Source organism: Trachurus trachurus (assembly GCF_905171665.1).
Source record: "Trachurus trachurus genome assembly, chromosome: 20".
NCBI lineage: Eukaryota > Metazoa > Chordata > Actinopteri > Carangiformes > Carangidae > Trachurus > Trachurus trachurus.
Genome location: NC_139911.1, coordinates 20,119,767 through 20,143,232, shown reverse-complemented (window position 1 = coordinate 20,143,232; position 23,466 = coordinate 20,119,767). Strand labels below are relative to the sequence as shown.

Genomic DNA, 23,466 nt, shown 5'->3' with positions numbered 1-23,466 from the left:
ACCTTGTCTAGTGCACAAGATTGTTGGTTCTCTGAAAGAAAAGAGACAGGAGGCCTCCTTCATTTGCCACACGATGAAACTCATTCTCAAAATATATGGCGAGGTAATTGAGCGATGAATTACTTTTTGCATCAGCACCACTCAATGACACTGATTCTGATGTAGTAATATATTATCTCCCCCTTTGTGGCAATTTATCCCTGAAATGACATCCAACGGAAAACGAACATTCCCCGCCTTTATCAAACCTGAAAGCAACCAATCAAAATTCCCAACAGCAACAGTTTTCTCTCCAACAGTGTGAGGGCCAGGCCCTAGAAAGTAAAATGTGACATTGTGCTTTGTCCATTATGTAAAGTCACGTTTCTGAGTTTGACTTCAAAGCCCTGCCATTCCCTAAAGAGAAAAAAAATAATGGGTTTCACATCAAGTAATACAATCAGAGGCAGTTAAATCCAGATCTCCAAAAATGTGATTATCTCCATCATAATCGAGTAGACGCCTCTCCCTAAAGTCAGACTTGTAAGGGTGGACAAAAACAACAACACACATTTATATGTGTGATCACTGGAGATAGAAAGAGAAACAGATGTCAAAATAGAACACAGGTAGAAAAAAAAAAGTCAGACGTGACAAAAGATACCAGTCAACAAGAAAAAAAGAGGACAATCTTTATTTCAATCTTCCAAACCTGTAATAAAGTGTGAGACTCTCAATTCAAACCCGAAGAGGAAGTTTGGCAGAAAATGATAGGCAACTACAAAGACTGAAAGGCAAGACGGGGGTATGGTTTCCTTTAGTGCAGTTTCACAGTAATAATACAGATAACCTCTGTATGTAAAAAAAAAAAAAAAAAAAAAGAAGAGAAAAGAAAAACTGGTGTGCTTACACTTAGGTGCCTAAGTCAAGTTACAAGATATACTGAGCTGCAAAAGCACAATGAAATGAGTAACAATGAAAAACAAAACCTGAAGCCGTCTTATTACTCAGCCACACTTTGTAAAAAGGTTATAGAACGGGGGTCATTTAATTTACTCAGTAACACAATAAACAGCTCAGAACATTCATTACCATTTAGAAATATCTTAATTCAAGGCCCACTTAATCATTTGTTCAGCCGTCGCTGCTGAACATGGTTGAAAGGAAAATATTTCCTCTTGAGTTAAGATTACTCTGTTAACTGTTGCCAAGGTCAAGAATGAACTCTGACACCCATTAATCACCATGTATCGATGGTTCTCATGAGACATATACTCTTTCACTCTTTTCAGATTCATCCTCGGAGCTTTCTATGGAAGTTATTTTTCACTTTCTTCCTGTAGACCACTCTCCTGTCTGTACTGCTGTTATGAAACCAGAGCCTGCAGCTGATTAGCTTAACTGAGCATTTACACTGGAAATAGCCAGCCTGACTCTCCAAAGGTAAAAAAAAAAAAAAAAAAAACCTATACCTGCTATTACCTTTAACCCTCATTATTTAACATGAGACATTTTATTTTCAGGGTTAAAGCTCCTTGAGAGTTCTCTCTGCTGCTGGATTTGGTATCTTGTTAGCAGTGGGTGGCAATTTGTCAAGCACTTCAGCAATCATTGTGCATACAGTACAAGAATAATACGCCCTCTGAGCAGCAATGCTTGTTCAGGCTACAGTGACTCGGTATTGGAAAAGTGAAAAGATGGTCTGGGTTGGCCATAGCCAGCTAGTTAGCATACTAATGTGGTACAGTAAGTTCAGCAGAAGAAGTGATAAAAAATAGAAGCGAAACAAAATTAACATTGACATTGTTTCCCACCATTAGGAGTAATGGAATTAAATCTGACACTGAACTTGAAGTGTTTTTTTTCTTGACTGGAAAGTAAACAGCTGTGAATGTCAGGGCTAAATGTAGTGTAAGCAAAACATACAAATAGCTACTTAAATCTGGCAAGGTTAGCTTCTTAATTGTTATTCAAACAGGAGAGTGGTGTTAAGTGTATCATCTAATTCTCAGCAAGAAAAAAGTTTATTTTAATGTGGAACCAATGCTTTAAATTAAATCAACGTCTCACTTTGAGCTACAGGATCCAGCATAATTACATTGGCTAAACAAGACAAAGTGGTTATTCAACATGAGATGTTTTGTTTTATACCATCTGTATTTTGACAGTGCTTGTCTCGCTGGTTTACGTTTTTTGGGGGGTATCAGATATTTTTCATGCACCAATTAAGAGTAAAATCTAACATTATTTTATTGGGAAATTGATTTTTGTTGCCACAGAAATACCAAGGTAAGTCAAATCTGACAATTACACAGAGTTTTTGAGTGATGTGTTACAGTACCTTACATTTTCCTTTTTAAGTCACAAGTGTTTCATTTCATATGGTAGATAAAGATAATAAAAACATGTTTTCAGGCGCTTTAAGTTGCTGCTCAACTGCCACAGGACCCAAAATCCAAATGTGCATGTTTCATAAAAATGGTATCAAGCTTGCTGTAGCAGACATTAGGAACACTTTTTTATTTTATTTTTTATTAAATAAGCGGCCAGGTAAATTGAGGAGAAAGTAATAATCCTCACTTGATTCTAGCTTTTACATACACTTAAGTCAGGGTATGAAAAATAGGATAGGGAAGGATTTCTAAGCCTGTGGCTGACTGACAATAGTGGTGGATTGTAACAAAAGAAAGGGGCAGAACTCAGGAGTAGAGAGACAGTCCTAATATTTTGTGTGCTTAGTATATGTCTCAGTGCATCAGGATGTAAACTTCAGCCTGCCAGCTGAATTCAATATCCAAACCAGTGATGGAGGACAGATTGAAATATGGAAACAGACAGAGCCAGTCTATCTGAGGAATATGAGTTGTTAAGAGCAGCAGGAGCCACTGATGCATGTTATAGGAGTCTGCTATATAGGTACACCCCATCTGTAATAAGAATTTTTTAGCAGGTTGGTCTTCTTAGGGTGAAATGGGGTTTTAAAAAAAAGTGCATTTGCCATTTTCTGGTATCAGACAGACTGATACCAATTACCATTCCTGCTTTTTTCATCAGCTGTCTACGTAAATGGACACTAACAGGTGGCTGGCATGAGAAATAAGTCGAAATGCATGACTGTCTCGGCACTTTGCACCCCTAGAAAACGAGGAAGTATTTTCTGGCAATGACAGACAATAGAAAAAAGTGGAATTCATTTATGGCAAATTTTCCTTCTTGGGCACTTTCTATGCTTTCTACACACAGGAACCACTGTATTACATGATAAGCCTACATTTTGGGTTGCGGGGGACAGAGGTATACAAAATCTCGCAATGCGTTTATGTATCTATTCAATTCGAAGGCAAAAATGATCCGTTTCTACAATTGTAAGATGTAACAGGAAATTAATTAGAAAAACAACAGAGAAGATTGGGATATGACAGTAAAAAAGAAGGTAGAATAAGGGCATAGAAGTGGTTTAAAAACAACGACGTAACAGTGTCAGAGAAAGGGTCACACATCACACAGAAGAGACCACTGGTTGGTTGGTTGGTCAGAATAAATTAGTGGTATGTTTGGTTCACAGCCATCCCTTCTTCTCTCACCAGAATCAAGGTTAGTGATGAGAGGTTGTCAAGCTCTCTCGATTATCAAACATGTTGATGTTTATGTACTTCCTGCTTTCAGCATCTGCTGTGTCTTGTGTTGATTTTACTTTTGTACTCATGTATTGTACCTTAATGTTTCTACCCTAGGTTTTATGTACTACGATCTGTCGGTATTCCACTGCTCTGTGAAGCACTTTGTAACTTATTTTTGTTGTAACTTTGTTTTTTTTTAAGGTGCGACACGAATAAAGTTATTATCACGTGTTCACACCCAATCATTAAAAAGGCTGTTAGTTTCAAACATGGCTCGATGGCTTCACTGAGCAGCTGAACTTACACTCAACTCAAAGATAGGAGAAGAGTCTGTTGCTAGAGGGGCTTTGATGAGAAGTGAGATGAAAACCAAAGCAGAACAGTAATACATTGATATGTCTTTGAGTTTCATTTCACTGCATTTGACTAGGCCTATCATCCTCTATGCGGAGCCCCCTGTGTTAATCTGTTTTCTTCTCTCCAGGATCCTTCTCCCCGGCGTCCTCCTCCTCGTTCTCTCCCTCCTCGGGGCCCTCCAGCTCAGCGGCGTGTTGCCTCTCCTCCTCCTCCTCTTCCTCCTCTTCGTCGGTCAGGCCCTCCCTCTTGAGCGCGTCTATGTCATCCGAACCGTCATCTGACTCAGCTGTGCAGATGCCATAGCACATCAGGCTAATTACACCCAGCGGTAGGCCGAACAGGAAGCAGCCCAGCAGTGGAGAGCTGCGAAACACCGACTGATGTTGGAAGGGAGACAACAAGAGATGAAAGGAAGACAAAAAAAGGGGGGGGGCAAGTGAGGAAGGAAGAGTATGGTGACAAAAGTTTGACAAAGAAGGGGGAAAATATAGAAATAATGGGAAATGAGAGAGAAAATAGAAGGAACAGAGAACAACACATGAGCTTTCTTTCACAATTTAGTATTTTGCAGAAGATATTTTAGTGTATTTACCCTTAACCACTATGAAACCATCCTCTCTTCTTTTCTCACTGTGTTTTTTATGTAAATATAAATGTACAATTAAAAGCATCTCCATTTAAATCACTGGAACTCTTGTCTTTTTCATTTTCGCTCATCACTATCTACATCTCCAGTTTCTTATGAATAACAAAGCTAACATCTAGCGTCTTCATTTCGTCATTGTTTTATTTGGTCAATGAAACATCTGACCAGTAAGAGCTTTGTCAGGCCAGTTAAAGGGCCAGATACACTAGTATTAAAGCAGATATCAGCTTCACGGCCGTTTCGGCTAATGCTGCGTTCAAGGCAGGCTTTTGAAACCGTAAGTTACAGCTTCAAGTCACAACTACGACTTGGTAGCGTTCCAGGTAACCCGTAGCTCGTGTTTTTACCATCCTGTTGTCTGTGAAAGTTCCCTATAACGGCCACTCGTAACTTCCGACCCGTGAACTCGTACCAGATCGAACTGGTATGACTTCACAGGAAGGAAAAACACAAAGTACGAGTTTCCTTGAACGCACCATGAGTTAGCAGCCCCCGCCCTTGTCAGGCATCAATTGGTCCTCGTGCTACGTCACCACATTCACGCGCATCCCTTGGCTGCACACACAGCCCTTCATGCCGTTCTCTCTCCTCATTGGATAACACTTGTATCCCACAAGGAAAATTTTCTCCTCGGGTTACAGCAGAGCAGAGTGACGGAGAGACTCGTGTTTAGGCTGAAATACTTCATGTAAGTGATTGCTGACGGAAAATAGGACTATTTAGGACTTATATTAACAAAAACATTCCACTGATATCTGCTTTAAGCATACAGCAACATTTAGTGAAAGACATTTCTATAATTGCAGCAGTCAGTGTGCTGAAGGAGGTGGAATTAAACAAAGCAAACTTAAAGGGACAACGAGGAGTTTCTATTTGGTTATAAAAAAGTCTCACGTTAATGTGGATGAATCTACGCTACCCACACTTGTTAATGGGCCCATTTTCGATAAATATATCGTTTTGTCTCTATCGTTATTTTGTTATTTTAATTAATGGTGGAAATGCTGGGCGAGCCGACCAGCGTTTCCTTACTTTCAGTTTCACGGACGCTCATGAGAATAACGCCGCCGTATTGCCGTTTATGGTCGGGACTACGACGGTAACTGAACCTCTTTGAACCTCTGACTTTAATTCTTGATGAATGAAAACATGAGTCTGTCTTGCGCCGGTCGAAGAATTTTACGGTGCGCGCGGAGGCTCATAAATGTAGTGTGAAAACGCTTCGCTTTTCCAAAACTCCTCGTTGTCCCTTTAAGTGAACTTTGACCTGTGACTGTGCAGAGTATCCAAAATGGATTTAGTCATTGTAGTTAATTAGCTGCAATGCTGATGGAACATAAACCGTTAAACAGAAGATAAATAGTTTGCGGACAAACATGTGTATGAGAACTTAATGTTCAAACTCCACACTAATGTCTGAAAACAAAACCAACAATCATATTATATGGAGACAATACAAGGGTAGGGAAATAATGTAATTCAGGAGATTATATGTGCACTGGTAAGTCTCTGGCACTCTGGGCAAAATATAATGAAGCTGCCACGTGCACTGTAAATGATGAGTACTTAGAGGAAACAGGAAGGAGACAGTGACAGATAGTGGCCCACAGCTCTAATGAGTCAATCCAACCCCAACCTTATTAAATTCACACATTAATAAAAAAAAAAATGCACCAATGATTCTATTTAAAAAAAATTATTCTGTTCCTCTTAGTCTGTTGGGTATAATGGAGAAGCCCTGAAATGAGTATTTACTAATGTGTTACATCTCTCTCACCAGCCAATATTTGCGAAAGTAAAGAGCCTCACATTATGTAGACTGAATTGAAAATCCTGTTAGAGGGAAGATCAAAAAATATTTGTGGAGAAAAACGCAGACAGGCTTTTATGTTTTTAGCGGAGATACTGCATTTTTAGTCATTCATTTATGCATTCATTTGCATTATGCCATTACGCTCGGCGAGTATGTTTAGAAGGCAGGCCACAAATCATTTGCAGAAACATGGGCGCGCTGTAATATCGTAGCATTAATTAAATCTATGTCGTGTAATTTTAGAAAGCACATATTAAGTTATACTGCTTGTGCTCCCTCTTGTACTGTGCTGTCATGTTTGTTTTTCCCTTTTGTTTTAGGCTCCTGACCATATTGGAGAGTCTCACTCTTTCATGTGAAATCCTCTGGGTCTCTTGTACTTTTACATTGTAGAGTTTGAACTGAAATAAATAAAGATCTCAAACTTCAAACACAAGTGGAGGTCCACCTTTATACACTAGTCTGTCTGAAGATATTTTCTGCATCTGTCTTTCAGGCCTCACCACCCATCTTTGATTTAACTTACTTTTGGAGTCAGGCCTTTAGAAACATTAAAGGGATAGTTCAAGATTTTTGGCAAATTCACCTATTGCCATAATCCCTATAGTCATATGGGTAGGTTCATTACCTTTAATTATGTTGTTTTGAGATCCGCGAGGCAGAAATGCGAGCTAACGCAAAATAAAAATGTAACATTACAAGACAGAGTTGTTTTGAGGAAAATGCATAGCCGGAACTACATTCCAGACATGGCTGCTGGGCGGAGTGATTTCAAATGTCTGGAATGTAGTTCTGACTATGCATTTGCCTCGAAAACAACTCTGTCTCGTAATGTTACATTATTATTTCATAACGTGGTGAATGTGCAGGTCACAACTTGTCCATGAGAGTGTTTTGGAGTTGTTGGATTGTGTATTTGATGACTTAGTGGAGGTGAATGGTACAGGTCCCTCATCAGTGTTCACTCAGCAACTCGTGTCACTACCCCGTGGATCTTGAAACAACATGCACCAATAATTAAAGGCAATTAACCTACCCCTATGATTATGGTAATAGGCAAATTTGCCAAAATATTGAACTATCCCTTTAAAAAGGTCTGCACATAGTGAATGGAGGTGTCAACATGTGAAATACAGTAGCCAACAAGTAGACCTGCTCCCTGGCCTCGTAGAGTCCCCTCTCATTCACATCCATGTTCTGAACCTCTATATAAAAATGAACATTTTTATGACATGGCCCACTCCAGTGCTGCAAAACCCACAATCCCTCATTTCCTGTGGGCACAACAGCACTGAGGAATAACTTTATAAGTTCTTTCTTAAATGAGCTTGGTGACAGAGGAGTCATCTGGCCTTAATATAGCAGGATACATCAGAGACAATGTGCCTAGAAGGGAGTGTTCGGTCACAATGTCTGTCAGCCGTCTGTTGAGCTGAGGAGACGGGAAATATTCTGGTTCCCTCAAGTCATTGCCACGGGAAGAGGGATGGTAATTGCCGGTGCTCCGCGATGCTAGATGAGGTAGAGATGGGGATGCTATGCTAACACAGCTGGCTGTGAGTCATTGGGCCTAATGTGACTGCTTTCTCATGCTCCTGTCAAGACGTGCATTTAGATTGGCTCTCCGGGGGCAAGGTGATGGCTGCTGCCTATCTGCTCCGTATCATATCATGTCAGTGTGAGCAAGACCAGCCAACGGGATGCGTGAAGCTCACTAAATTTAGGAACCCGAGAAGGGAATAGCATTTTCTGTCTCTTACACATGAAAGAAAAGCCCTTCACTCATGCATAGCTACTTTTTTGTGGGGGGGAAACTGCAAGAAAGATGTTAGAAACGATTAAATAGACAGTTTTCTTTTGTAATTAAGAACTGACAGGAAAATAATTCAAATATCAAAACTATTTTTAAAAAAAGAGCCTTTTTGTGCTCTGAGCCACTTTACCTTCTGTGTCAGATTATTACTCAGTTCTCTTTTAGGAGTTCTCTTTGAGTGTTACAACACAGCTGTATTTACATTCCTATCACGCCCTTGCTAAAATAAACAGCAGTTCTCCCAAAAGAACTACTTTAGAGTAAAAACTGGAAGGAAAGCAAGTTCAGCCTCCTGACCCACCTTCTCCTACTGTCCCCACATACTGAGTTTTCTGCGTGCGTTGCATATTCTCACTTGTATGCCTCTCTAGCCCTAGGAATGCTGTTTCTCTCCCAGCGGGGATGTGCGGGGCATTCAGACATTTGTTCTACATTGTTACAGAACTTGGGGCAGGTTGCAAACACTGCATATATAATATTTACCCTTAACGGCAATTGCATTCAAGGTGAGGTGTGTAATAATGAATGGTTTAATTACAAAGGTAAAGAGACTACTAAAGGTATCCCAGCTTGGCAGTAGATCAGTGGTGACAAACCCATAGAGAATTACCGTTGCTTTTTCTCTCACCTCTACAAATTTTGCTGTTGTTCAATGTGTTTTACTTATCTGGTTCTTTCTCACGGCTCTTATTGACAGTGTTTTCTAGCTAAACACACTGAAAATGAACTTATTTACCATCGAACAACAGACAGACAACTTTAGCAGCCAGATAACCAGATACTTCCCTCAGCAGAACTAAAAGTTTATCAGGTGACCAGAGAAGCAACTTGCATGAGGAGCCATGTGTCAGCTCTGCTATTGCCAGCCAACATTTACATTTAAAAGTTGTTTCCACGCCAGTCAAGAACCAACGCTGCATGTAGCAAACACAAAATCGAAATTCATTCCTAAATTGCTCTCTAGTTCCCAAACCATCCCCACAGCATCCCATCTTGTCTGAAGAGTCTGGTTTGCTCAGAGGCGTATCATTATCGTTATCATAATCATTATAATTATCATTAGCAATACTACCTCTTGTCGTATTGTAACACAGCGACTGATGCACTTCATCTTTCTTATTCATTATTTGTTTACTGTTGTGGTGTGTATGTGTGTGTGCATGTGTGAGGTTATGTGTGCTACCCTGTGTGCCTTTTTAATTGCCCCTTGGGGATGAATAAAGTGATTTGATGATTGACTGATTGATTGATCATTGGCTGAAGCTCTACTTAAGCGGACAACGAGGAGTTTTTTTTTTGTTGTTGTTATAAAAAAGTCTCATATTAAAGCAGAAGTGAGTGGTCCGGTCGTTTTCGCTAATGCTGCGTTCCAGGCAGGATTTTGAAATCGTAAATTACAGCTTCAAGTCACAACTTACGACTTTGTAGCGTTTCAGGCAACCCACTTGTGTTTTTCCGACCTGTTTTACCGGTGAAAGTCACTGTAACGGCCACTCGTAACTTCCGACCCGTGAACTCGTACCAGATCGAACTGGTACCACTTCACGGTCGGAAAAATACGAGTTTCCTTGAACGCACCATAACAGTCCTCGTCGCTACGTCACCACATTCACGGCGTTCCTTGGCTGCACACACAGCCCTGCATGCCGTTCTCTCTCCTCATTGGATAAAAACTGTAGGATACGATAAATGTTTTCTCTTCGGCTCAGAGCAGAGCAGAGGGATTGAGAGACCCGTGTTTCAGTCCAAACACTCTATGTAAGTGATTGCTGTCGGAAGATATAACTATTTAAGACTTATATTAACACAAATATATCACTCACTTCTGCTTTAATGTGGACGAATCTATGTTACCCACATTTGTTAATGGGTCTATATTTGTCTTTATAGTTATTTTGATATTATTATTTAGTGGTCGGCTAGCCCAGCATTTCCGAGTTTCGGTTTCCTGGACGCTGCCCGGCGGGTCATGGGAATAACACCGCAGCCGAATCGCCGTTTATGGTTGGAACTACGACGGTATCTGATCGTCTTTGAACCTCAGACTTTCATTCTTGCTGAATGAAAACATTCTTGGAAAATGTTTTCGCTTTCGTCCGTTTTGCGCTGATCCAAGAATTTCACCATGCACGCGGAGGCTCATGGGAAATGTAGTGTAAAGACACTTCACTTTCCAAAACTCCTCGTTGTCCCTTTAAGCAAAACTAATAGGTGAACAGCTGTGGTTTAATGCTACGTTGGCTGGGTAGCAACAGCTCAACTAGCTCCTTTAACTAAAGATACAGTACCATATCTACATATATCAGATTTTTTTTATGTCTTTGAAAGATTATTTTAAATATACACTGTGTAAAACATGAGGCTGACAGTTATGATGGTAAAATCCCACAGACTGACTTAAAAAAAAAATTAAATAGTTTAAATGTATTGATTTAGATCTATTCTCAAGCCCCAGGACTTTGAGCATATAGAACCTGGAGCTACATCACCCAAAGGAAAAAAACGCTGTAGTCATGAAGCAGCCTAGAAGGAACCCTCAGCAACTTACCATGATAGTGGATTTGGCATCAAAGGCCACACGTTTGATCCTCTGAATGATGCCATCGCCTCCATACGCCTGCAGGGAGACAGATCATTTAATGAAGACAGAGCAGCTGCCATTTCTAGGTTATCCTTATTTTATATTCTCCACCAAATGTAGCACATAGGCAGAGTTTCATCCATTCTAAGTTTGGCATCTGCAAATGTGATGCAATGACTAATACGAACAACACCCTAACAAACAACACATAATTGTCATCAATATGTCAATAAAAACTTCTCCGACTGCTCACACAGGAGCCAGGCTAGGTCGCCGGTATCCAGCTGTATCCCCCCGGTACAGCCCAGACATTTAAAATATTGTTCCATTAACCGCCTCCCTGCACAAAATTATCTGATGTGCTCCACTCCGGTTTGTTCACTGTCTGGTAGTTCTGCTCCGTCTGAGCTCATTTGTTGGCAAAAGCACCTGGGCAGTCAATGAGTGATCTGTCCTGATGCTAATTCATCAGGATGGCCAATTAGTGAGCTCTGACTAGGCAGGACCTGTGCGGAGGAGCTGAAGGTGAGTACGAGATGATTTTTCCTGGAAGCAGCTGTTGCACAGATTTGCAACCGTGCGCGGACTGCAGGAGCAGACAGAGAACTTTTTAGAAACATTTTTCTATGCGTGTTGTGGTTCTTTTGTAATGACACGGGAACTACTGGGAGAGGACTTCAGAGCTGCAGTTGAACTGTGCGCCGTAAGACCAGAGAGTAGGGATTTAAATTTGCTAGAGAGACGCCAAAGCCTGTCAACTCTGTCCTCCTCCTCTGGCTGGTTCATGCTTCATGCGTGGATAAACACGTCGTCTGTACCTTAGTTATGAAAAACACTCCAAACTTCTACAACTGAAGTCAAGTGTGAGGGAAATTCAGCTCTCCATATTGCACAAATAAAGAGCAACAGAGAAAAAGAACTATTATTACTTTTTGTTTTACACCTTCATTATCTTATGATTAATCATTTAAAGGGATAGTTCAACATTTTGGCAAATTCACCTATTACCATAATCCCTATAGTCATAGAAGTAGGTTCATTACCTTTAATTATCGGTGCATGTTGTTTTGAGATCTGCGGGGCAGAGACGTGAGCTGCTCAGCGAACACAATGGAGGTGAATGGTACAGGTCCCCTGTCCCTCAAAACCCATCAAATACACAATCCAACAACCCAAATGCACTCATGGACAAGTTGTGACCTGCACAATTATGTAACATTATGACACACGCAGCAAATACTTGGAACTACTTGCGCGTTTGAAATCATTCCACCCAGCAGCCATGTCTGGGATGTAGTTGCAGCTATGCATTTGCCTCGAAAACAACTCTGTCTTATGTTACATTATTATTTCATAGCGTGGTGAATGTGCAGGTCACAACTTGTCCACAAGAGCGTTGTGGAGTTGTTGGATTGTGTATTTGATGAGTTTTGGGGGGACAGGGGACCTGTACCATTCACCTCCATTGTGTTTGCCAAGCAGATCACGTCTCTGCCCCGCAGATCTCAAAAGAAACATGCACCGATAATTAAAGGTAATGAACCTACTGCTATGACTATAGGGATTATGGTAATAGGTGGATTTTCCAAAATGTTGAACTATCCTTTTAAGTTAAGTCATGTGTCCCACATTGCTCTGTGCGTTTCTATGTGGAGAGCAAACCCGCCTTTAAGGCACCTCTTGGCAGACAGTGGCCACATGACGTGAAGACGATCAAAGTGTCCAGGTTTTTGGCTGGAGCTGGACTGCAGAAAACATGGAGGTTTCTGTTGCTGTTTATTTGGTGGCAGTTGGTTTGTTTTGCCAAGTAAAAAATAGCCAAGACCTGTCCTGGGAAAGAAAAAAAAAAAAGGACAGGACCTCTGGCTGTTTGGCTTATGGTTTCATACATCTGGTGACGTTAGTGTAGTGCAGGGAAGGCTGCAATGAATGACATTTTTTTTCCAGATTAGTGTGTGAGCGCTACAACACCAGGTCATGTAGTAATCTCGGTGTTTGACTTAGAAGAGAGAGTTATTGTGGATAATCTGCGCAGAGGGGACAGGAATATGAAATCTAAACATGTAAAAGGAGATTGGAAAAATACCTCATCTGGGGAAAATATTTTCCACAGGGGACTTAAAATGCAAGGCAACATGCTTGATTAATGAGGACTACTGGTGTGATTACAATGGTACAACCCCAGGGGAAGAGGGAGGTAGTGCCGGGTGGGGGGTAAACCGAGCTGAATGCCTAAACAGGAAGCAAGAGAGGGACGGGAAGGAGGGATGGAGGAGGAGAGGAGGAGAAGAAGATCCTGGACCTGTGCGGAGCCGTTCAAAACGCTGCTGATGAATTGGACCAGCTGCTCCATGGTCTCGATCGGCTCGCCGGGCAGGAAGTACTGCTCGTTGGATGTGTTGAGGATGATGACAGAGGGCACCGTCACCTCGCTGAGAAACAGGGGAAAAAAAAAAAAAAAAACAGCTTTTAATCTTCTCGACCTCGGTAGCGGCTTAGGCTGCCATTATCAAAGTGCATCATTAGATGGGAACAAATTGTGGTTTCTTAAGGAACAAATGGTAACACAATACGGAGATAAACAAACCCTCTGTGCTCAGAGCAACCTAACTTTTCCCATGGGCTTACTTTCAAAGAGAGGATTTTTCCCTTTTTTTTCTTCTCTTTTTCGAAAGAGGAAAAAGGCAACGCAGCCTGGCCTATTTCAGAGCGACGTTTCTTCTTCTATCTTTTATGCAAAGAGTGTGCAACTCAGGGGCTTTATGGGTCTGAGCCGGTCGCATTTAAAGAGACCTTTACAAATTGTAGCTGACAAGTGAAACACAGGGAGTCCAGTGGAAAGCAAGTCTGCAAACCATGCTGAGACACATACAAACACACACACACAAAGAAGCCCAGCGGTCCAGTGATCATTTGAACAGAAAATACAGAGACGGAGGCAGCACAGTGTTTCGCTCTCCAGCCCACTTATTTCGACAAATCAGCTGAGGAATTACAAAACTCTGTGAGATAACAAGCAAGGTCACATAAACAAGCAATCCCTCTTTCACATGTACCGCGCAACACCAAAAGCGTGGCTTAGATAAGGTATCCTAGCGCTTGGATACCCACACACACACACACACACACACACACACACACAGAGACAGAGGTGCACAAGCAGTCCATCACAGTGTTGCCACCTCACTTCCCCGCTGTGTGACTCCGCCCGGCAACAAATTGCACACACATGCACGCGTATCCATCACTGTCCCAGTCCACCACCCAGCTGCGTTCAGGAGTGCAAACACACACAACACCTCACTACTCCCTCCAGCTGAGATTTGCAATTACACACACACACACACACACACACACACACACACACACACACACACACACACACACACACACACACACACACACACACACACACACACACACACACACACACACACACACACACACACACACACACACACACACACACACACACACACACACACACACACACACACACACACACACACACACACACACACACACACACACACACACACACACACACACAGGCTCGCACGCTATGAATGTGTATTTCCATCTGACATCCAGCCTATTCCAACAGATGGCACCCATTTAAAATAAATATGGATTAGCCTATTCACCTCTGAGAGCGGGGGCTGCTGGGGGTTTTGCTGCCCATAATGAAGGGCTATATACTGTACTCTATAGAATTACAACTGGCAGACGGCACACATTTTATTCCCTTTCTGCTGCTGGAAACAGCTGCCATGTAATTAGGGCTAATATTTTTTTATTTATTTTAAAGCATGTGTCCTTCAGCGTTAGACTAAAATTTCACATTCCCGTCCCTTTTTTTTTGATGAAGTTAGACAAGGAGAATAATGACGCCTCTTGAAATCATCACATACATCTGAGAGCGACTGTAAAACTGTCTCCTTGTTTTCTCACACAGGAAATTTGTGGTCTCAGATGGAAAAACAAATGCGGTTTTATGGGCAGTCGCAATACAATGTCACAGTGCACACGTGCTATTCCAAGCTAACTGTGTGTGGTATCGGCTGCAGTACTCGACACACAAGATGTGCCGCCCAGCAGCAGAAATCTCCATCCAACTCCAAACAAAAAGTTAGAAACCTTTCAAGGGCGTTTAATAAATAAATAAATGAATATTTTTTTAAAAGAGTCCAGGTGAACACTGCTATGCAAATCGTGTTTTTTAAAAATTCAAGCAATCCGTAATTCATCACTTTGGTGCTGTCTGCTGCAGCTGCACAGTGGCTGGTGTTGTTTTCACCTTGTGTCGCCATGGCAAGATGTGCTCCATCACTAGCTGGGGTATAGCTGTGTTTTTTTTTGTGTGTGTGTGTGTGTGTGTGTGTTTTTTTTAACTAATTAGTGGGACTCTAGCTCATTATCAGCAGTCCATTAGTTCTTTTTTCCAAGAGTTTTCTTTCACTTCCCATTAGCGGGAGCCTTTAATTATTGCAAAAAAGGACATCGTTACAAACTGGACTGTAAACTGTGATGCTGATTAGCACAGTGTGTCCAGGAAATTCATTTGGGAGACAAAAAATCTGGACAGTTGATTTTTTTTTTTTTTATCTTTTAACTTTGTTTCGTATTATGTTTTCCTTTCTCACAAAAAATTGGCATTCATTGTGTTGGCTACTGAATATTACAACAAATATATTGAAGATTCCAAAAAAATCAATCTCTACTATACAGTGCAAAGCCAACGACCTGCATGGTAATGATGACCGTCACCTCTTTGATTCCGAGTCTTCCGACTTTTCAGTCACCTCACATCGTTTCCACTCCCTCTCAACCCACAATGCATTCCATATGAGGGGTTAGCAATAATCCTACGTTTAAACAAGAGGCAGAGGCAGCCTTGGACTTAGGGTTGGTGCTCATGTTGTTTGTGTGTGAGTATATCTATGTGTATTAATGAGAGTGTGTGTACTGTGCGTGCCTCTGGTGAAGGCAGGGGCAGCCTTACGCCAGACAGACCGCTGCCAGGACACAGTAATCGCTGTGATGACAGAAAGACGGATAAAAAGCCATCAGATTTATTTCCATGGCCCTCCTAAGGGAGAGGATTAGTGGACATTGACAGGCCAGGATTTCATTCCTCAAAGGAGGGCAATTAATCCTGCGCTACAGCGGCCAAATACAGTTCTGTAAAACCCGGACGAAATACATATTGTATGTACTCGCGCAAAATTAGGAAGGCTAATCACCTCTTTTATCCTTTAACATAAACACCACCCATCTAATTTCAGCCGTGCAGCCGGGGCGTGCTGGTCCAATGTGGACTGGAGACACGACTTCTAGTGTGCTCACTGACACACTTTTAATTACGCACAACTTGGGAGACCGTGTCTGCTATAATCTCTCTCGTGCAAACAATAACACGCTCAAATTAAAAATAACATCCTGCAGTGCTCGCAGATTCTCAACACAAACATATACACATACAAAAACAAAAAAGGACACACATAATTAGACGCTGTGCGTTGGCAGACGTAGAAACGAGACATGCCCCCCCCCCGCCACCGCTGCAGCCCTAACACTAGCCGGGGGTTCTGTCTAATTAAAAGTGGAGGGTGTCAGTGGCGTGGCCTCTCCAAGCATGACACCCTAAACAGTCTGTGGGCCTCAGCCTGGGCTCGGCTGCAGCGGGGCTCTCTCTGTATCATTAACGCTGCTCTTTGGTGAGCTGTTAAAACACACACCGCCTATAGATTTAATCCCTGTTTATCTGTAAATTCCTCTATATCCTTCCGTTCGCACATTCAGATTTGTAAGAGCTTGTGCATCTTTGTGTGTCTGCATTGATATGCACATATGTGTATCCATGTGATGACAGGATAGGAGTGGGGGGGTTAAAATTGCAGAGAGCTTTTAAAGAGGGACGACAATCCCGACTGTGTAATGGGCTCTATGCACAGCTCCACTACTTCCTGAACTGAGCTGTACATAGAGCCCATTGACTTCTCCACAAGAGAAGCATCTTTAAAGGGGTAGTTCAACATTTTGGCAAATTGGCCCATTGCCATAATCCCTATAGTTTTAGGAGTAGGTTTGTTACCTTTAATTGTCGGTGCAAGCTATTTTTAGAACGGCGGAGCAGAGCCGCGAGCTGCTCAGAGCTATGCTACGGAGGCTCATGAGATTTCTTGCACAATTTCAATACACAATCCAACAACTCCAAAATGCTCTCATGGACAAGTTGTGACCTGCACATTCACCACGCTATGAGATAATAATGGAACGCTATGAGAGTTGTTCTCGGGGCAAATGCTGACTGATCCGCCTCCGTCTCATAACGTTCCATTATCATCTCATAGCATGGTGATGAATGTGCTGATCACAACTTGTCCATGAGAGCATTTTGGAGTTGTTGGATTGTGTATTTGATGAGTTTGATGAAGGAAACCAAGAAATTCCATTAGCCTCCGTAGCGTAGCTCTGAGCAGCTCACGGCTCTGCTCCACCATTCTAAAAATAGCTTGCACCGACAATTAAAGGTAACAAACTGCTAAAACTATAGGGATTATGGCAATGGGCCAATTTGCCAAAAATGTTGAACTATCCCTTTAAACGGCTGAGGCTGGCATCACGAGTCAGCACGGACCTGGGTAACATGAGGTAAAGAGAAAGAGGAGGGTGACATGAGAGGATAAAAAGAAGGGGGGGGGTATGAGATACTCACCCCATAATGAGGCTGTTGATGTAGTCATTCCCATCCATGTGGCCAAACTGGAAGTCTCTGGAGACACAAGACGAAAATAATCAGTGGCGTGAGACAGCGAAACAGAAAATGCATCAAACACAACACACCGTACAGAGAGCCCCCCCACCCCCGCTCTGTCTCTGTGGAGTGTATTTCCTCGAACAAACTGGGACACAAACATGAAATCACATTGAACAGAATTGCATGCTCTCGCTGTGGAAACCCGGGATCACTTTTGTCACCGCAGGATGGGGGGGGGGGGGGTATTGGGGAGGTGGTGTCCCCTGAGCTCCGTCATATGCCGTTTCCAGCTTCTCCTAATCTTTTCCCGCATAGAAAAGACTCAGGTGATTCATCTAAACGATAAGGCAGGTGGAGGAATTCAATTTGTATCTCATTGTACGGCACTATGTCTGAGCAGGGTGTATTGTGGGTAGACCAGAGTGGGGGTGGTGGTGGGGTGCAGAAGTCCAGGGAAGCCGGTGACTTTCACTGAATGACTGATTATAGAGGCCTCTACATATATATTATATCCGTATTGAATCATAGCTACATCTAGCACATCTCTCCCATGGGTGCTAAACAATACTGGCTGCGCTTCCACCAATGACACGATTATGAAGAGTCTGAACTACAGCATATAATAAATCCAGCGGAAGCAATATAAAAATCATTCTATGCCCGTGATCATCTGGCTGACAACAGCGGGTCAGACTGGGAATAAAAGCTCATCAAAAAGTCAGTTTGTAACTTTTGCTCTGAAGGCTGCGAGTTATGGATCAGTAATACATGGAGACGATCAACATAAATATTTACAGATTTGTTTCCCATGTACGTCCATCATCCCACTCCCGGAGATACTTGTTGGCCCTTTCACTGAGCAGGCCAGCCAAAAAAAAAAAAAAAAAAGGATGGATAATAAACCGAGAAACTTGTATATGCAAGAGGTTTGGACCAAACTGAAGGCAAGAACATGCAACAGATTTTCTGGCAAATGCAGTAGATTTTGCAACCAGGGGAGTTTTCTGCTATGTACTGAAGCGTTCTCTGTGGAAATGAGTATGAGTATTCATCCGTTTCAACAAAATATTTGACCTTATTGGTCCTGTTTATGTTTCTCATGGAGAAAACGTGTTTGGTTATTTTTTTTAAAGCAACATTCCAACAGAATTAATCTTCCAGAGAAAGTGGGCGTTTAAATATTTTGATCCTCCATAGCACAACTCAAATGATGCTTTTCCCCAGCAGACTTTCACACATGCTATAAAAATACAAGGCATTTTTTTGTGGGTAATAATTTAATAATGACCAAAAGCAATGTTGGCGCTTGATGTATTACTTGACAAATTGAAATATCACCCATTAACGCACTCTAGACAGGATTTATATCAATGGTCGGTGCATTAAATATTAAAAACCAAATGTAGAAGCCGCAATATGTTGAAATATTATGTGTTTATAGCATCCAATTGAGCAATGGTGCAGTATATGCTGTACTGTATGTTTGTGCTTTTAGCCTGTTGAACAATGTGCATGGACATGTGTCTTTTCTCATTCTACCACTAAGGGGAACGAAAGTCAACCATTTTTAACTCCACAATGGCTCAAGGATATTTTTACCAGCAGGAATTTGATACATGTTGGCCATTAATCCACTTCCAATCTCTTCATTGAATTTCAATAAGTTTATTTTATCATTTATCAGTTATTACAGCTATAACTGCAGGTCATAGATGCAGCTCAGACCTGTGGTCAGCTGTTATTGGGCCCCGAGCCAGAAATCCAGCAGTATTTATTGACAGCTACAAAACGCCTCAACGCTATATTCATGAAACTCATCTAATTAATCTTGACAACCTGCAGGTCCATTGTGAAACTGAGCTGAGCAGGAGAAGAGTTGAGGTATTGATTATTGGAGGTGACCATATTGACTATACAGAGCTGCTGCTTTATCGCTGTTAAGTCCACTCATTATGACACATTTGCTTGTTTACACTGAACCAAACAAAGCAGGCATTCCGACAACACTCGGCCTTTGATGTCAGTGTTCCACAATCAGAATTCTGGAAATTAAGAATCGTGGCAGCTTGGCACAGCGAGGTTACTGATTACTGATTAATTAATTACTTAATTCATTTAAAGAAACACTTAAAAATATCATGGCACACCAGATTTGTTTCAAGTACGAGGACCAGACTCAGAACAAGACAGGAGAGAAAAGTTTGCTGAAGGAAATAAAGCTCCTGAGAAATGTTCTAGAGAGCGAGCGTGCCATGTGGGCCGAAGAGAGTCTGAGGTCGAGGGAAACTGCGGAGGCACGCAGCGCTGAAATGCTCAAAATGAAAGAGATGTTGATCGCGTACGATACATCGGTCATAGAGAAAGATAAGACGAACGAGAGGACGAGCGTAAAGCTACGTGACCTGGAGGAAGAAAATCAGACGCTCAGCCTGTCTTTGAGACAAGAGAAGAATTATTCGGCTTGGCTCCAGATGGAGTTATCCGATATGAAGAAGATGCTGCAACATCTACGGGACGACTTCGAGGACCTTCAACAAAACCACCAGGAGGTGACTGCACTGCTGGAGCGTGAGATCAAGACAAATACTGATCTGCAGGTTCAGATCCAACACCTGATGGAAAAAACAGTGATGCTGGAGAAAACGTGCCAGACCAGCCAGACCTACAAGGACAAAGAAAGCGCTCTCCAAGAGGAAAAGTCCATCTCCCAGAAACTAGACAGCTCAGGTCTGGAGGAGGAAGCGGGTGATATGATGGCTGTCCTTTCAATGTGGAGAAGAATCCTACTCTTCTTCATTTGTGGTTCTTACCACATGGATTCAAATATGACTTCTAAAGACACTTAAATACAATACAATACAAATAAATAAATAAATATCAACCATATGTATGCGGAAAACGGATTAACAAGAGTCATGATTCTGTCCTTACTGAAATTTCATATTCATATATGTTTTGTTTTTTTATCCTCTTTTAAAGTTGTAATTAATTGTTGGTGAATTAAATTAAATTTGTAAAGTGTCTGCCTGTTAAAATTGGACAAACTGAGCAGATGAAAACTAGCTTAACTCAGTCGGCTGCACCGGATCTCTGCCTGCACTGCAACTTCTCATAGGAATGGAGGTTAAGACTCAGTTCAAGTTAAGCAAACAAACTAGCTGTTCATATAAGCTGTTCACTGATGTTCTGTCGTGTTCAATATGATGAAACTGCATTAAGTCAGTCTAACATTTAATCATGCACATGCTCTCAGTGCTCCCTCATGCCTCCTATACTGTAGGATTAATCACATCATCATATTGGGTGGGTCTAACCTTAAAGGGATAGTTCAGCATTTTGGCAAATTGGCCCATTGCCATAGTCTCAGGAGTAGGTTTGTTTCCTTTAATTGTCGGTGCAAGCTATTTTTAGAACGGCAGAGCAGAGCCGCAAGCTGCTCAGAGCTACGCTACGGAGGTTAATGGAATTTCTTGGTTTCCCTCATCAAACTCATCAAATACACAATCCAACAACTCTAAAACCTGCACATTCACCACGCTATGAGATAATAACGGAACATTACGAGACAGAGTTGTTTTCGAGGTAAATTCATTCAAAACTGCTGATGCGCGTTCCCGTCGGGAGCAGTTTTTCAGCAAGCAGTCTCTGTATTTGCCTCGAAAACGACTCTGTCTCGTAACATTCCGTTATTATCTCATAGCGTGGTGAATGTGCAGGTCACAACTTGTCCACGAGCCGCGAGTCCTCCGAGCAGCTCGCGGCTCTGCTCCGCCATTCTAAAATTAGCTTGCACCTTCAATTAAAGGTAACAAACCTACTGCTAAAACTATAGAGATTATGGCAATAGTGTACTTTATATACTTGTGTACTCCAAGCAGCCTCCTCACCTACCTCAAAATTAGTCAGAATATGCAAAGACTTTAGTGATGCCTGAACATGAAAACTGTGACTTTTGGTTGAGCAGCCGGACCTTGGCACCATAGGGAACATGGAACAGGAAGTTGCTATTTCTCAATCTGCCGCTAATTTCATGTGTGATGACAGCAAGCTTGCTCCGCTGCCATATGGTCTGTGCAGGCCATGTAAATCCCCGAGTGCGGTGCGGTAGGGGCCGCGTTCTGATGAGGACAACTACATGAAAGATGCAACTCTGAGGCTGCCATAAAGGACACAAGATCAGAGACAAGGGACAACCTTGGCCTTGTCCAAGTAAAACAAAGCTAACTATTCAGAGCTGATGAAATCACCCTCCTTATTAATAACACAAACAGTATGCCTTTTAGATAGTGTGGCAGTGCAGTGGTGGCTTGTGAAAGCAAAGCCCCGTCTTCCTCAGACAATCAGACTTTTCTTTGACAGAGATTCGGTTCAGCATCTCCGCAAAAGGGACATCATCTTTCTGACGGATAATTTCAGTCAGTGTAATCATCTGAAAACGGCTGCACCAGAGGTCGGTTCATGGACGCATAGAGGTCCAGCCTGTCTGACAGGTGGCAGCTGATAGAAAGCTTCAACTGTGAGAATCAACATTTCACTAAAGGGTCTGTGAATCCTTTTGATTTGTTTCAGTCTGCGTACTGAAAGATTGATCCTTCATCAATGATTACTATGTCAGAGACATGTGAAAGCTCTGCCCCGATTTCATCCAGTCCGTTAACAAGGTCTTGAAACAGAAGTTTTAGACTTCAGGGCAGCTTAAGGAGACAATCCAAAAGTTGTACCTGGGAGTTTGGTGAGAAAAATGACCACAGAGTGAATATTCTGTTTGAACTGGTTATGAAATCAAATCAAATCGCTGAATTGCTAGATCTGAGACGTGGTTTTTAAAGCTGGAGGAATACTTCCTGCTGAAGAGACCTGTGTGTGTGCGTGTACTAACCGGTCTGCAAACTGATACTTTAAGTGGCTCTTATTTTGTTTCATCATTTGACAGTGTGTATATTATCTCTAAGCGGTTAATAGGATTGCTGCAGAATGAAACATTATGAAGAAGCAGTCTCAAACTGGATACAGAAATTAAACTGTCTGGCTGGTGTTGGTTAGGGCGGCTGCAATACACAACATGCCATGCAATAAAAACTGCAAGGAATGGCAAGCAACTACCACCAATATGTTAAGGTCATGGTTTTTCTTTATTTTTCTGAGGTTATGCTGTTCTTGTTTTCAATGCACGTCAATGCATGTGTATTAAATGTTTTCCACCTCAGAGGAAAACAAATTAATATTGTCCCGCAATGCAATCTTTTTTTTTACATTTCCAATAAATTGTAGTATGCTATTAGAATCCTTCCAGGGGTTATGCAAGTCTTCATAAAAAGTCACGCTATATATATTGGATTTGAAAAAAAAGAACATCCACTTCCTTGTTAATTTCTAAAACTCATAAGCTGTGTTTACCTGCATAAAATAACTAAGCCAATGAGAGTCACAAAATGGCACACTGACAATTTACAAACATGATTGGAGAGGTCTCTGCTTTGCTCAAAGCATTTAGAAGTCTAGTACAGAATAAAAGCATTCATCAGAGAGTAAACCATCTGTAAAGATGGCAATCTGAAAGTTGTGTGTGATGTGATGCTCTGCCGTGTCTGCCTGGACAGTTTGTTTTTCACCATGACACTACTGTAAAACAACAGCGCGACTAGTATTAAATTTGCAAATGTGTTTGTTTTTTGTCATTTAAAAAAGCAACAATAGACCTGATAGCCAAACAATAAAGCTTAATTTATATAGCACTAAAATAAGGCTAAATAATAAAAAACGATCAACGGCACCACAGTAGCGTTTGGGGTTATGGTTGCCCCAATTGATTCCCCACTGATCATTATCAGCTCATTTTCATTTAAAAGAATTGCTCGATAGATTCGAAATTACGGTCACCTTAACACTAATCACCT

General features: G+C 41.7%; 1 protein-coding gene across 1 annotated transcript in view; it reads right to left on the bottom strand.

Annotated features, from left to right (window-relative positions):
• Positions 1-677: 677 nt before the first annotated feature.
• The window catches only part of tmx3b (thioredoxin related transmembrane protein 3b), a 50,529-nt gene continuing 27,740 nt past the window's right edge, over positions 678-23,466 (bottom strand). Inside the window, exons 13-16 of the mRNA XM_083995799.1 lie at positions 17,528-17,584; positions 13,112-13,241; positions 10,777-10,845; positions 678-4,333 (exon numbers count right to left, since the gene is read on the bottom strand). Coding sequence (XP_083851925.1) covers positions 4,061-4,333; positions 10,777-10,845; positions 13,112-13,241; positions 17,528-17,584 — 529 coding nt within the window. The 3' untranslated portion in view covers positions 678-4,060. The remainder of the gene's footprint in view (positions 4,334-10,776; positions 10,846-13,111; positions 13,242-17,527; positions 17,585-23,466) is intronic.